Source organism: Grus americana, chromosome 1, assembly GCF_028858705.1.
Source record: "Grus americana isolate bGruAme1 chromosome 1, bGruAme1.mat, whole genome shotgun sequence".
Taxonomy (NCBI): Eukaryota; Metazoa; Chordata; class Aves; order Gruiformes; family Gruidae; genus Grus; species Grus americana.
In genome coordinates, this window is record NC_072852.1 from 152,021,320 (window position 1) to 152,035,849 (window position 14,530).

The 14,530-nt window shown below is 45.5% G+C and overlaps 2 protein-coding genes across 16 annotated transcripts in view; one reads left to right on the forward strand and one right to left on the reverse strand.

Annotated features, from left to right (window-relative positions):
* SEPTIN10 (septin 10) overlaps positions 1-6,304 on the reverse strand; it is a 32,629-nt gene extending 26,325 nt beyond the window's left edge. For 12 of the 15 annotated variants that reach the window (XM_054806474.1, XM_054806406.1, XM_054807326.1 and 9 more), the window contains exon 1: positions 6,015-6,304. In XM_054806474.1, the coding sequence (XP_054662449.1) occupies positions 6,015-6,044 (30 nt within the window). In that variant the 5' untranslated portion in view covers positions 6,045-6,304. Of the gene's footprint in view, positions 1-3,812; positions 4,141-6,014 lie in introns of those variants that run through there. The other 3 variants (XM_054807238.1, XM_054806974.1, XM_054806319.1) reach the window with 3 other exon arrangements.
* Positions 6,305-6,447: 143 nt separating this feature from the next.
* SOWAHC (sosondowah ankyrin repeat domain family member C) lies at positions 6,448-11,055 on the forward strand. The gene has a single exon (XM_054807430.1). The coding sequence runs from the start codon at positions 6,448-6,450 to the stop codon at positions 7,969-7,971; it is 1,524 nt and encodes a 507-aa protein (XP_054663405.1). The 3' UTR covers positions 7,972-11,055.
* The last annotated feature ends 3,475 nt before the right edge of the window (positions 11,056-14,530 follow it).

Sequence of the window (14,530 nt, forward strand, 5' to 3'; positions counted from 1 at the left end):
AGTTACGAGTGAAAATTAGAACAGTTTTTCTGGAAATGTAAATATATAAAAGCACATGGCAAGTTCTATGTCATTTCAGACACAAGAAAAAAAAAAATTACATCAGACAGAAAAGTCCTGGTAAGTTGTAAAAACAGATTACAGAACCTGGTGCTTAGAAGAACTTCTGCAACAGAGAAATTGTGGTTTACGCACAGCTTTCTTCAGTGCTGTCTGGGGGGGATGACAGGGAAGAGACATTATCATCTTCACTTTGTGCATGTGGAGATGACACAAAGGTATTAGTTGAGATAACAAAGGGAAAGACTAAGAGAGCATGAACATGAATCTCATCACCCCATGTGTAATTTAGCACCTTAACCACAAGACCACTCTCTAGTTCTTTCTGTAAGAGGTAATGACATAGTGAACAAACAAAAAACCTAACCACCACCCCCCCAAAACCTCAGACATTCACCAGCTGAGTGTGACCCAACAATGAGAATGTCAGCAGGGGAACATACAGGATAGAGAACAAGAATTTCAAGCAGAAATACTACTATTTATATAATTCATGAGAACATGTTTTAATGTCTTGTCCTAAGGGGTTTTTTTAGAGAAGATTGGCAAACAGAAGCATGATCAGAAAGGGATAATTCAGGGTCTCAAAAACCATTTTTTACAGAGAACCAGTACAGAAACATAGCCTATGTAAGTTCTTTCAAGAAAACGGCCAGAGTTGACTTGATCACAGTGTATGTAACGAGGAGATTTCTGGTAGTGTGCACACACACACACAAAACACCCCCAAAACTAAGTTAATAGCAAAAATTTTAAAAGCTAGAGATACAAACATGCAGAATCTATTTCTATTTTAAAATATGTATCTACTTTTTTAGGGATTTTAACTGCTACTAAACTGCTCAGAGAGTTAGTTGTCCCAAGACACAACAAAGTCTTCAGGAATCAGTTTCACCAAAAATGCAGCAATAAAAACTCTTAATTTAGACTACAAAACTTTCAAAAAATATTGTGCAGCTCAACTTGAGACAGTCTCAGTCAAGCTGATTTAGAAATCCACATTCTTGCATGTTTACAATTCTGTTCCCCACGCAACAAATGTTATGAGACTAAGAGCTACCGTTCTCATCTGGAGACTTGCCTCCATCCACCTTCCTTTCGGAAGAATCCCTTTGTGAACCTGTTCCATCTGACATCACTTGGAGCATTCTCTTAATAGAAAAGCAATGACCTACGTTTTTCCTTCTGAAATTTTCCAAGGGCATCACATGTATCGCCCTTAATGCCAGCACTTCAGACAGCTTTATTCTGCTATGGTCTAACAAATACACAGAGAAATTAAATCCACAAAACTGAGCCCATAATGCCTGCATTCTTACTACTTCTCAAAGAAATAATACATCATCCAGTCGGAAAACAAGTTACTACTGTATCGCCAGTATAGAAAAACAGTGAACACTCAAAAATTAAGAACTATAAATCATGCTGAAAGCAATCAAGTCACCAGATTAGACAGTCTTTTCAAATTACTGTCTGTTGGATGGAGCGGCTAAATTATGCTTGAAGACAGCATCTCATCCAACTTTATTCAGTGAATAACTCAAAGCTTGTAACTGGAATGCTACCAGAGCTGTAATACACCCGTAAATACTTCCTGTTTCTCACCGCTTTCTCAGAATTCATACTCTCATCAAAATAGCACACAATATAGATCGCTCGAGATGGTCCAAATCACTCCTTCCCTCCCCCCCCCTTTTTAAAGGGTTGGTAGCATAGCTTTCACAGAACTGCATCTGGATTTCTGCAAATTCAGTTAAACAAGTATATTGGTTTATATAAAGTCATCTTGCCCACTAAAAATAGCATGCAAAGAAATGCTGAGACGAAAGTAACATTTAATTTTTTTTTCTTTCAGAAACAAACTAAAAAATAATTAGTTATCTTTTAAATTTGCCACCTATTTCAGACTAAAACTGCATAACACCAGGCCATTCCACAGCAAAAGCTGGGTCTCAGACTACATACATCTCTCTGCATAAGCCTCCTGCAGAACAAGACTTGCAGTCTAGAACTTGCCGCTCTGCTTGTAGAGATGACTGAAATTTGCCCTCCGAAGCTTGAAGAAAGAAAGCAATCAACGTTCGTGTGCTTAGGCAGGAGGTGAGTGTCCTGCCAGGCCCAGGCGGTGATGCAGGCTGCGCACGGGCCCTTGGAAGCATGCCTGGGCATCAGCCGGGAGGGCAGAGGACAACATGTTAACGTGCCCGTGGACACTCCAAATATGACTATCTCAGAGCCCTGAGTTTTCCACTATCACAAACAGGTGTGGACATTCATTAAACCAGAAAATCTATTTTAATCTTCCAATAACGAATTGCATTACTCTCTTACAGACAATTACCTTCCTAATAACCAAAGGTACATTTAGTCCAGTAAATATCAACATTGCTTTTGCCTCTTAACGTGAGGTAAGTAGGAAACAAAACAGATTTTGGAAGCGAGTGGAAAAATACTTTCCATTTTTGGGTAGTGAAAATCTAAAATATAGATGTATGGTGTAGGCACGCATACCATTGACATCTCTCAATGTCAATACTTGTGTGAGAGAGACAGAGAACAGATGGGATGAGTAGAGGGAACAGAAAGGAACCCTTGGCAAAATAACAGAGAAAAGAACAGAAAATATAGGAGGCTGACAGAGAAAAAATACAAAGAAAGAAAAGTCCATAAAGATGCAGAGTAGGAAAGGAGAAACATTAAAAATTACATGGAATTAATACATCGGTCTATCCTGTAAAATAAAAAGCAACACACAGGAGTCAAGTATGGAACCCCAAAAAAAGGAGTGTAGAAAAAAAAAAATGTTGGCCAAAAGATGATTCAATGAAAACTCATTTGACAATTTCACTCACAGTTATCATGTAATTTATGCAGTATAACAGAAACAGTAGACAACTTTTAGGGTCTGCTCCAAACATCAGAAGCCCAGGATTCTTCCCTCATCTCTTTCAAATGACTTCTGGTCATTCTGGTGCGTCGACTATTTTCCTTTTCTAGCCCACTTCAACACACAATACAGCTGAAGTTCCCTTAAACCACAGGTCGCCACAAGATTTCCTTCATACATGTTTATATGGAGAGACCTTAGAAAGAACCTTAAAAAAAAAAAAAAAAGTGACATTTTTGCTCTGTGTTTCTGTCTGAAGAAATCTGACACACAAGAGAATTTTCTTGAATGCCCTCAAATCACCCAGGATGGGCAGAGGAAAAAGTGACAGCCTTGTCAGTAGAGAACAGGGGCCACAATGTGTCCAGAAGACAACTTCTGGACTGTATTTTGAGGTATTTAGGAACGAACAAACCAACAAGCAGAGACACTTTGTTAGTTTTTCAGTTGTGATGAGGCGATTTCACAGACAGCAGCATATTCATTTGTAAATGCCACTAATGCCTGTCTTCATCAACAGGCGTTTAAGTAACTTAATAATGTAGCACATGTACTACCTGTTCCTCCGTCGCTGCCTATGGACAGATGTGGCAAGAGGCAGTGGGTGGGGAATCAAGACTTGACGACAGAAAAGAAACCAGTTTCTCACAGCTAGTGCTCCATGTGCCAGGCAAAGGATGATGACCACGACAGTGCTGGTTCAGATGTGACTGACCAGCTACCGCTATGCTGAAGGAGAAAATGTTCAGGTTTGTGCTCTGCACAGAAAGGCCTCTTGACCTGTGTGTTTTCAAGGAAGGAAAAACAAAGAAACGGATATCTGGTGCATCCCTCTGAGATGACCTTGACGCAGAAAAATACTCATGCTGGTATCAGTACTGGTATCACAACTACACTCACTTTTGGAAGATCTCCAGCCCTTTGGCTGTGCTGCCTCAGCAGTGCTTGTTGCAGCTTTAGCACTGTATTTCCTGAAGAGCAGCAAGTCAGTCTTCTTCACCCATGACCACATCAGCACCTTCTTGTTGATGTTCCTTGTCCAAATGAGAAAGCAATGCTGGTCTTGGATGTGACAATGGTGGTTGCTATCAGAAGGTCTCTTTGACCACAACAAGGATTTTTATTTTCCTCTTTCTTAATTAATCAATGATGAGCACTGTATGCTGCTGTATGGAAGCAATGGCTGCCAAACCTTTCCCGTCAGTCATATTTTCAAAAATCAGAAGTAGTAAATACTTGCACCTCAGACTTTGTGCAGTCAGATTGTAAACAGATTTATAGAAGAAGATCAGGCTGTGTTCTGAGAGTGATTTTACATTTCTTTTGCAAAACAATTGAAAACAAAATCTTTCTAGAATGTAGTAGGAAACACTTTAACAATTACACAGCATGTGTTAAACTAGGAAATATTACTTGATGTCAGTATAAATATACTTTACATCAATATATTTACATCATTTACATTTATAAATCTAATACAAAATCACCTTCCTCCATTACAGAACTATGTTATATATCTGGTTTTACAGTATTCTCTGTAAAATTTTCCATGTACAGGCTTCCCTCTCTTCCCTTACCAAATCTATCTGCTTAGTGGACCCTCAGTCCCGCTCTCCCTCACTTTTGCTGATTTATGGCATCCCTCCACACTCTTCACACAAAGATTAACCAGCAAAATCATCGCGTATCGTTTCTCATACTTTGGCTCTTAGGTTGTTTTTTCTCTCGACGTTTTTCCAGCTTCCCGCAATACCCAGCCTGGGACCTATTGACTCTCCACCTCACTATATATACATAATATATATGAAGAGAGAAAGCTTACATGAAGTTCATGCATTGCACTACGTTATACTGCAGCTGCAAAGGATTCATACAGGCCTTAGAGAATACGTGTGAAATGGAGCTGTCTGGGCAGGAGCCCCAACAAGAAAGCAAGCTATGCTCAACAGTCAAGTTGTGAGCAAGCCGGGGAACATGAATGAAGCCCTTTCACTCTCGGCCCGAGGTCGGTCTTGGCCAGGACGTGGTTGGGCACTGTGATGGCTTTAACAATGGTCCAACAAATAACTCTTTCAGCACCCAAACTCAAAGCAGCCCCTCTTCCTTCTCCCACTCCCGTGCCGCTCCCTCGGGTGTGTCCTATCGAGAATCAGAGCAAGACCCTGCCCAGGATGAAAATCACTCCAAGGAAAGAAAACTTCAGAAGAGTAACAGTCATTTTTCCATTTTTTTCAGTTCACGGGGCAGTTTCACACGCAGTTCCACCGGTGTAAACGGCAGCAGGAACGAGCCAAGAATCACCAGAGAACAGGTACTTTATCTACCTTCCCGCTACCAGACAGTGCAAAAGCATTTAACTGTACAGCCAGGGTGGAGCATTTTTCCCCAAATTCCTCCCTCTCCGCGTTGTTTCTAGAACCCTTCTGTGCTTTGCATTGCTGAGATGTAAAACATGGAAGAAAACTCAAGTCAGAAATTAATTGATTTATTTAATGTTCAAAAAGGGAAGTAATGCTTCAGCACTAATGTGTGGATGGGTTCTGTGTCTTCAAAGCATAAAGCTGGCAGCTTTCCCATTATGCATAAGAAAAGTATTTCTTCAATAGCCAAGATTCAACTTGTTACTTGAAATACGCGATATGCTATGGGAGCTCTAAGAAAGGCGACATCTGAACACAAGATCCTTTAACAAGTGTTTTTAAAGCCTGGCAACTCCGGGAACTAAATAGCACCTAGAGGCTTTATTTCGCCCGCTAACCTGACCCCCGCACTGAACCGCGCCACCCCGCCGGTTCTCCACGGCGGACCCAGCAGCACCCGCGGCCCCCCTCAGCGAGGGCTGCTCGGTACAAGCGGCGCTTCCACCTCTCCGCACGGTGTAGCGGCCCGCCTCCTTCCCCTTCTGGCGCCGGTGCTGCCGGACCCGTCCCCTCAGCCGCGCCGGGGGGTGACACCAACCCCCGGGTACCCCCAGTGCTGGGGGTGTCCACCAGCCACCGCGGCGGTTAACGGTCGGCGGAGCTCCCCACCCGCCCCTCCCGGCTCCCGCACGGCGAAGGGGACTTACCGGCTGCCGACCGGCATGGGAAGCGGCCATAGCCCTGCGAAGCGAGGCAGGGAGGGAGGGAAACGCGCGGGCAGAGCTGCCGCCGAGGGGAGAGGGCGCGCACCCACCGGGCAGCCGTGACGGGGCGCTCCGGGCCGCCGGGCGGAGGCAGCGCCACGGGCGGGCGGGGCCGCGGCGGCCCCACGCGGGAGGGGAGGAGCGGAGCGGGGAGGGCCCAGTAGCCGTCCTGCCGCCGCCGCTGAGGCGGGCGGGCGCTCGTGGGGGCCGCGTGGGTCCCTCCCGGCCGGAGGGTGGCGCGGCGCCGCCACCGCGGCGGCAGTGATTGCCGGGGCATGCCGCCACCAGGAGGAGGGGCTCGGGCGGCAGCGGCTTCGCCGCGCCCGCAGCAGCAGCAGGAGGAGCGGCGGCGCGACGCGATGGGGCAGGGGCGGTGATGGCGGAGCCGGCGGAGCTGCGGCAGGAATCGGTGGTGGGGTTCCTAGCGGCGCGGGGCGGGCGGGCGCGCAACGCGGAGCTGCTGGAGCATTTCCGGGAGTGGCTCAGCCCCCCGGAGCCCGAACGCCGCGCCGCTGCTCGCCAACGCTTCAAAGAGCTGGTCAACGCCGTGGCCACCGTGCGCCAGGAGCCCGGCACCGGCGTCAAGTACGTGCACCTCCGCCGCCGGTATTGCGCCTCAGAGCCCCCCGCCACCGCCCTGAGCCCCGGCGAGGAGGCGGCGGCGGTGGGGGACAGCGCGGAGCGATCGAGCCCGCCGCCCTCCCCGCGGGCGGGCGCTGAGGAGGCGCCGCCACCGCCGCCGGCGGGCGAGGATGCTGGCAGCCGCCCTCAGCCAGCGGGACGGCGGGGTGAGCCGCCCCGGCCGAGCCCGGCGGCGGGCGGAGGCCAGCGGAAGGGGTCCCGGCGGGGGCCGCTGCCCGGGCGCGGCGGAGGCGGCGAGGAGGCTGCGGTAGCTGCGGGCCCGGGGCGGCCTCCGCCGGCGGAGGAGGCGGGGGCGGCGGAGGGCGCCCCCGGGGCGGCGGCGCAGGGGGGCGGCCGCAGGAGCCTGCGGGAGGCGGTGCGGGGCAGCTCGCCCCAGCTGAAGCGCGGCGCCCTGCCCGGAGGGGGCCGTGGCCGCGGCGGCGACTCGGACAGCGCCTCGGTGGCCTCGTCCTCCGCCGAGGAGGAGGGGAGCACCACTGGCGCCGTGGCCCTGGACCCCCTGGAGCACGCCTGGATGCTGTCGGCCTCGGACGGGCGGTGGGAGAGCCTGGAGGGGCTGCTGAGCTGTGAGCCGGCGCTGCTCTGCAAGCGGGACTTCATCACCGGCTTTACGGTGCTGCACTGGGCCGCCAAGCACGGGCGGCAGGAGCTGCTGGCCACGCTGGTCAACTTTGCCCAGCGGCACCAGCTGCCCGTGGACATCAACGCCCGCACCAGCGGCGGGCACACCGCGCTGCACATAGCTGCCATGCACGGCCACGCCGAAGTGGTGAAGCTGTTGGTGGGAGCCTATGATGCCGACGTGGACATCCGTGACTACAGTGGGCGCAAGGCTGCACAGTACCTGCACCAGGGCACCTCTGGGGACATGCGGAGCCTCGTGGGGGCCCTGGAGGAGGAGGAGGAGGAGGAAGGGGCTGCCGGCAATGGGAGCGGGCGCTGGAGGCTCTCCAAGGTGTTGCCCTCCAACCTAATGAGCTACCGGCTCTCCCACCACCACCACCACCACCACCATCACAGCACTGGGGAGGAAGCTGACAGCACCGAAGGGGCAGCAGTGCCAGGCAAGGGCAAGGAGATGACCAGGAAAGCCTCCGGCAGCGGGCGGATGAAGCCTCGGCTTAATAAGATCCGCTTCAGGACTCAGATCATCCACAACACACCTTCCTTTCGCGGTGACACCGAGGAAGAAGAGCACGAGGAGAAATCCCTGAAAGCATCATTCAAGCTCAGGCCAAAGTCCAATGTCTTTGGATAAGGCTGGGGAGCAGGAAGTCTGGGAGGTGGGCGCACAGACTAAAGTGAGGCAGGTACAAGTGTACTCATCTAGACTTGTATACGCCGGGGAGATGGGTCCTCTGAGTATCTTGCTTTAACTCAGTTTGGTGGGGTCACCGAGCCCAGTGGGTCACCAGGGCTCTGGTGGCTTACAACTCCCCAGAGCAGCTGCTTCGGCTTGGCCCTCGGTGCTGAAATGAGAGGCAGCGAGTGCATTGAGAAACACTGGAGTGTTTACAAGCTGTGCTCCTTTCTCTCTAAAGGCAGGCTTCTGGATCGGAAACCTGTGTTAGTGCATCTACTAGGATTAGCGAGTTGAGTGGGGGAAAGAACAGTGCAAATGCTCTACTCCTATATTATCAACTGGTACTATAAACTACTAACAGACAACTTGCTATGTAAGAACACCTCAGTAATATGCAAATATACTTTAAGTTTCTCTTTAACAGCAATACCACCTGGCACAGCATGGAGTTGGGTACCCAAAATGAGATGGTAGATAATGGTTTCCTGTCAGAATCCAAGCTTCAATCCAGCAAAGACTTGAGCCTGTGTTGACTTTATTCATTGAAAATTGCCTGATTTGACATTGTGAGTATGTAAAAAAAAAAAAATCTATTGCACTGCAAACAATTAATAAAGTTAACCATGTGCAGAAGTCTCTGCTGTCTGAGGTACTACTGAGCTTGCTTGTTGCTTTTGGAATACTAATACCAGATTATGGAAGCAGAGAGTGTTTTTATGTATTTGGTATCTTATGTTTTGTCTTAGGCAAAGCAATTTTATTTTAATCACTGTGAATTCTCAAGTGCCAGACCTAGCGCAGTTCCAGTTATTTAAGTCTGGTCAATTCTTGTTGATGTTGTTTGTGTAACTCACTGCGTTTGAAATCAGAAAATTGTGTTGTATGTGTTACCCGTGAAAGTCGTTCTCTTTTAGAAAAGAGCACAGACACCATTGCATGAAATCTTCATGAAACTCTAATGTGGTTCTGTAATGTAATAGCTACAGTCTGTGTTCGCTCATAACTTGTGTGCCAATCCCTTCAACTGACTTTGTGCAGAAATAGAGGAAAAAGGAAAAAAAAAAAGGAGTGTGTGTGAATAACCATAACCCTGAAACTATCCCTGTTTATCATCCTGAGTGAAAGCAGTATAATGACATATTCTAGTTAAGTCATGGCAATGGTGTTTGAGTTCTTTTAAACCTGTATTTCTAGAGAAGTGATAACCAAGGCTTTTAACTGTTGTTTAACAACTTAGTAAGTCTTAATCTGATTGACGAGCCTATCCATCTGCTAAAGCTTTCAGAAATCTTGAATGTTGTTTCTCTGCTTTAAAGGTAGCAATTCCAGTGAAATCTAGGAGGCAGATTTGTATCCAGACTTGGCTTTCCTTAAGAATGAGGTATTGAGCTGACCCTGGATCCTGAATGCTGCTCAAGGTAGAAGCTCATCTATGCTTAGAAGTAAAGGTATGGCCAATTTCAATGCCACATTTGTCAAAGCATGCTTCGAGATGGCTTCCTCGGAATGTATATGCATGTCTAGCCGGTAACTAACCAAAAGTAGATAGGCTTTGACATGTTAAAATCCAAATTTGAGACACTGATTAAATCCATGCTACAAGCTGTAGAACACATCACAGGGAAACTGCTGCTGGGAGTTGTGCACTTTCAAGGTAACAGCTGTCTGTAGCTGCTGCTGGTGGCTTACATTTCTTGTAGCGACAGGGGTGCTACCAATTCATTGGTTTCAGACTTCCCATGCAGATAAATTACCAATTTCTGTGCTTTGTGTCAAAACCTAATAAATGACAGTATTTGCATAGGCATGCAAGCACCACTTCACTGCTTCTGAGAAAAGTTACATGAAAAAAAAATGAATCTCTGCATAGGTGCTAGTCATTACTGTTGTGCAAAAGGACTAGAAATTATACAGAGGTTCAGCTTTAATAATATAGCTTATAAATTATAAACTATAAATTTCATGTGCCTTCATTTTGGGTTGGTTGCCACAAATGTGATGGATAAAATCAGTCTTGCAGAGCACCTTGTCTACGTCTGTGGGACAGGACCAGAAATTTTCCCTCAGCCCTTCCCGTTGAAGATGTAAACTTGTACAACAGTGAGGTGTCTGAAGGATGGGGGGGAGTCATACACATTATACTGTAGAGATAATTATTTTGTAACAGAAAATTAAATGCTTAAGTCTTAAATTTCCTTCACTCTGGAAAATAAATAGCTTTTTAGGCTTCTGAAGAAAGGAAGTTTTCTGACTGAACACTTGCAACATGAGCCCTCTTCAGCATGGCATGTCTGAATTGAGCACATATTCCACACAACTACCTATGTTCAAACCTTATTAAAGTAACTTTCTGCTTTGAGAGTTTATAGTTCTTTCATATGAACTGTTGGGTGAAGTGTTTATCTCTTCACGTGCAAATAGCAAAGAATTGCACAAAAATACTGCGTCTTAGATAGCTGTTGGGGTCTGGGGAAATAATTTGAGGGTTTCAGTGCTTCGGGATTTGGAATATAGCACACTTTGGATTTTAAAAGACTAACTGGAGCATAGTTTTATCTTTCATAATACAGTAGAACTTTGGTAATCACTAAGGGAACTTCAAAAATGGTAAAAAGATGCCTCATTTATAATTCATTGTTTGAAGTATCAAAGTGAAACTGTTGGTCCACTGATACTATTTAGCTGTCAATTAATGGCATTTCACCATACTGGTTGAAAGGTCTTTTGCAAGGTGGAGTGCAGCAGAGCAAAAATATCTTTTGGTGTTTGAGTTGTATTGACTAATGGCTAGATAACCGCTAGCGTCTGTCTGCGCTATGGGACTAAAGCACTTTGATTTCACGTTATGACTTGTCACATTCCACATGGTTACTTTTTATAACATGAGCTAAAACTTAAGATTTTTTTGGAGATAGGAAAGGCTTGATGCCCTGTTTCAGAATATTTACAGTCTAAAGGTACTCTTGAGTCAAATATTTTGGATACATTGCCTAGAAAGATGTGAATTTGAAATAAAGTTGTATGGTACAGAAAACTGGAGCACTTACTGGTGTCTTTTTAATGGTACGCGTGAAGTTACTGGATGTGTTCACTTTTTATCATGGTGTGTAAGGCAGCAAGACTGTAATGTAAATGTTTGATATCTTTTACTGTATCTTATGTTTGAAATATTTTAGAGGCCTGGAAGCCTGTCAGTTTTTATTAATACAACTTTTTATGGGTGTCCTGAATGGTTATGAGTTAAGAATCTGTAAGCTTTAGTTTTACTGAAATAAAAAAAGCCCATGAATTGTTTATGCTTGAATCGACTTCTGTATGCTACATACTTAGGTGCTATTTGCATATTGGCTGTTAAAACTATTTATACCATTTTGTGGTTTGGTTTTTTTTGTTTGTTTTTTTTTTTTTATCGTAAAGATGTCTGATATCATTTAACACTTGGAAGAATAAGACATGGAAAAAATACAGTTGAGTTGTTTGCAAGACAGTAACATTTTTCTTTGGCAGTTACTGTCTAATAGCTCATGTCAAAGAAAATGAAGACAATTTTTTTTTTTTTTTTTAGAGAAGTATGTCTAAATAAGGGCCTGGGAGAGTGGCATTGCTTAACTTAAAATAGCATCCTGACCTTATTTCTCCGACTCTGGGAATACTAATACTAGTTTTGGTCACTACGTAAAGGTCAATACCTAATTAAAAAAGGTTTAGGATTAAGGCTTTTTGTAGTGTGTCTTAACTACAGCTGGCAGCTTCTCTAAAGGGAAGTTTCATTTCATTACCAAGCTAGATTCTGGGATTTTGGTATATCTAAAAATTCTTTGAAGCTGTTGCCTTACCAAAATAGATGTTAAAACTAGTAAATCTCATGCTGACAGTAACTCCTTTGAGAGACATACAGATTTGTGCTTGGACTGAAAAAAAAAAAAGGCTCGGCTGTTACCATACTCGTGGATCAGGATGCGTGCAGCTCCAAACCAAGCAACCCCAAAGCAGTAGCTTGGGGACAGGATTGAGAGGAGAAGGGAGGGGGAAGTGTTCTTGGAAGCGTAGGGGAGAGTGGGGGCATGCGGGAAGCAGCTGAAGTTATGGGGGAGGTGGAGGACTCAGTAGGAGAGCAGTCTACATGAGCCTGGCTGATCATGCAATGGCTTGACTAGTTGTTTAGAAAATTGTATCTAAACATACATCCCTTCTCCTACAGAATAACAGTTGAGAGAGATGACTTGCTGAGTGCTCTAATGTAAATTAATGTCTGATGCTAAGTATTTTAGTTGGTCCTCTTACCAACATTTCTTAGCATAGCTAGTAACTGCAAAAGCACAAACAACTTGTGTTGAGTGTAGCAACAGCTGTTGCAGGAGAGTCCTGGTACATCAGAATGGCCCCACTTAACTTTAGGCTTCTTGCTGGGAGAGAAGCCCTTCAGCATTGCATTGCTAACTTATTTTCCCATTGGCTAGAAAGGAGGAGTAAAGGGGCTACAGTCCTGACTTAATATGCCTTGAGTTATATGAAATGCATATGAACCTGAAGGCAATAAACTTTATGGACTTCATCCAGAAAAAAAATATTTTATTCATGCATTTTGTTTCCTTGTTGGTGTTGAAGAAAAAAAAAAAACAAAAGGTGTGCATACTGTCATTTTTTTGTGTCCTCAACTGAGTGTGGGGAGAAGGAAGAAGTCTGAGATTAACAGGATTAGGATTTGGGAGAGAGAATAGCTTTTGAGTTTGTGTCAAATTGTGAACAGTTTGACAGAAAAAATGCAACATATGATTTTGAATTCCCAGTTTTGTTATAACAAAGCATCCTGTCTTATAATTTTGCAGCTGTTCTAGATTTCATCTTGTATTATTTTTCAGTTTAGCCAAAATTAGTACTGATGTGTCCCAATACGCACACATTATTGGAAAAACTAAGCCAAGCTACCAGGTTTTGTTTGTTTGTTTGTTTTTAATAAAACTGCGTTACAGGTGATGTATTTTATCTTCTGTGGTAAAACCTGAAGAAACCCTATTACAATGTTTTTTACAAGGAGTTAAGCTGCTAGTGGCATGTGGAAGAGTTACCTTAAAAGCAGGTGATAACTCGGGTCAAGGTGCAAAAGCATTCTGTGTTCTTTCACCTAGATTAGTCATGCAAAATGAATCATTGCAGTTTAGGCGCACCTACCCTTCTGTATAGACAGCCGTAAACTGTCTTCCCCCCTAGATTACTGGGAAGCGTAAGAAGCTAGCAAGTTATATTAATCTATGTCCTTGTTTCATTAAAAGGCATTTTGCAAGCTTATGGTAGGACTGTCAAGAAGTGACAATGGAAGTGAACAGATCTGTGTCCATGCGTGCCTCTGCATCGATGCAGGTAAAGCATTGAAGCTTACTGCAGACAGCCTACAGAATGCGTCCTTGCATGGACATCAATCCTTGTCCATGAAGAGAGACTTTGGAAACTTAATCTTAAATGTTTCTAACCACCAGAATAATTCAGTTGCTTGGGCTGTATCTAGAGCTAGCTCTAACTTTAGTTGAAACACTAGGTGTTTCCTCAGTATTTTTTCCCTGAAGCTAGAGGCCTTTTGCTTTTGTTAGCTGGCTGTTGAGCTCTACTCGTTATTTCACTTTGCAGTTCCTTAGAGTGCCTGAGAAACTGGTAGTAGAACGGGCATAAATAACGGGTACCTCTTTTTGAAGCTAGGTGGAGTGGTTGGTTTTTCTGGTGGTGTGGGTTTTTTGCTTTTTAAAAAAGAGATAAAGGATGTCTGCAGTATTCATTGGGACACAGAAACCCCTTGGGACAGTTCATACTAAGGAGGTGCTGTCCCTGTTACTACTTTAAATACAGAAAGACAAAATCAACTGTGCAGGATATAAAGATGTCCTCTGTTCACTGGACATAGGCTTGCATGACATAAAGCCTCAAAGTACCAGAAAACATGTTTGTAACACTTGAATAGGTAAGGACATATAAGCCAACCGTGTCCTGGGCTGCATCAAAACCAGTGTGACCAGCAGGTTGAGGGAGGTGATTCTGCCCCGCTGCTCCACTCTTGTAGAGCCACCTGGAGTACTGTGTTCAGCTCTGAGGTCCCCAGTACAAGAAGGACATTGAGCTGCTGGAGTGAGTCCAGAGGAGGGCCACGAAGATGATCAGAGGGCTGGAGCACCTCTCCTCTGAAGACAGGCTGAGAGAGTTGGGGTTGTTCAGCCTGGAGAAGAGAAGGCTCTGGGGAGATCTAATTGCGGCCTTCCAGTACCTAAAAGGGGCTTACAGGAAAGCTGGAGAGGGACTGTTTACAAGGCCATTTAGTGATAGGACGAGGAGTAATGGGTTTGAACTAAAAGAGGGTAGATTTAGACTATGTGTTAGGAAGAAATTCTTCACTGTGAAGGTGGTGAGGCACTGGAACAGGTTGCCCAGAGAGGTTGCAGCAGCCGCATCCCTGGAAGTTGGATGGGGCTTTGGGCAACGTGGTCTAGTGGAGGGTGTCCCTGCCCATGGCAGGGGGGTTGCAACT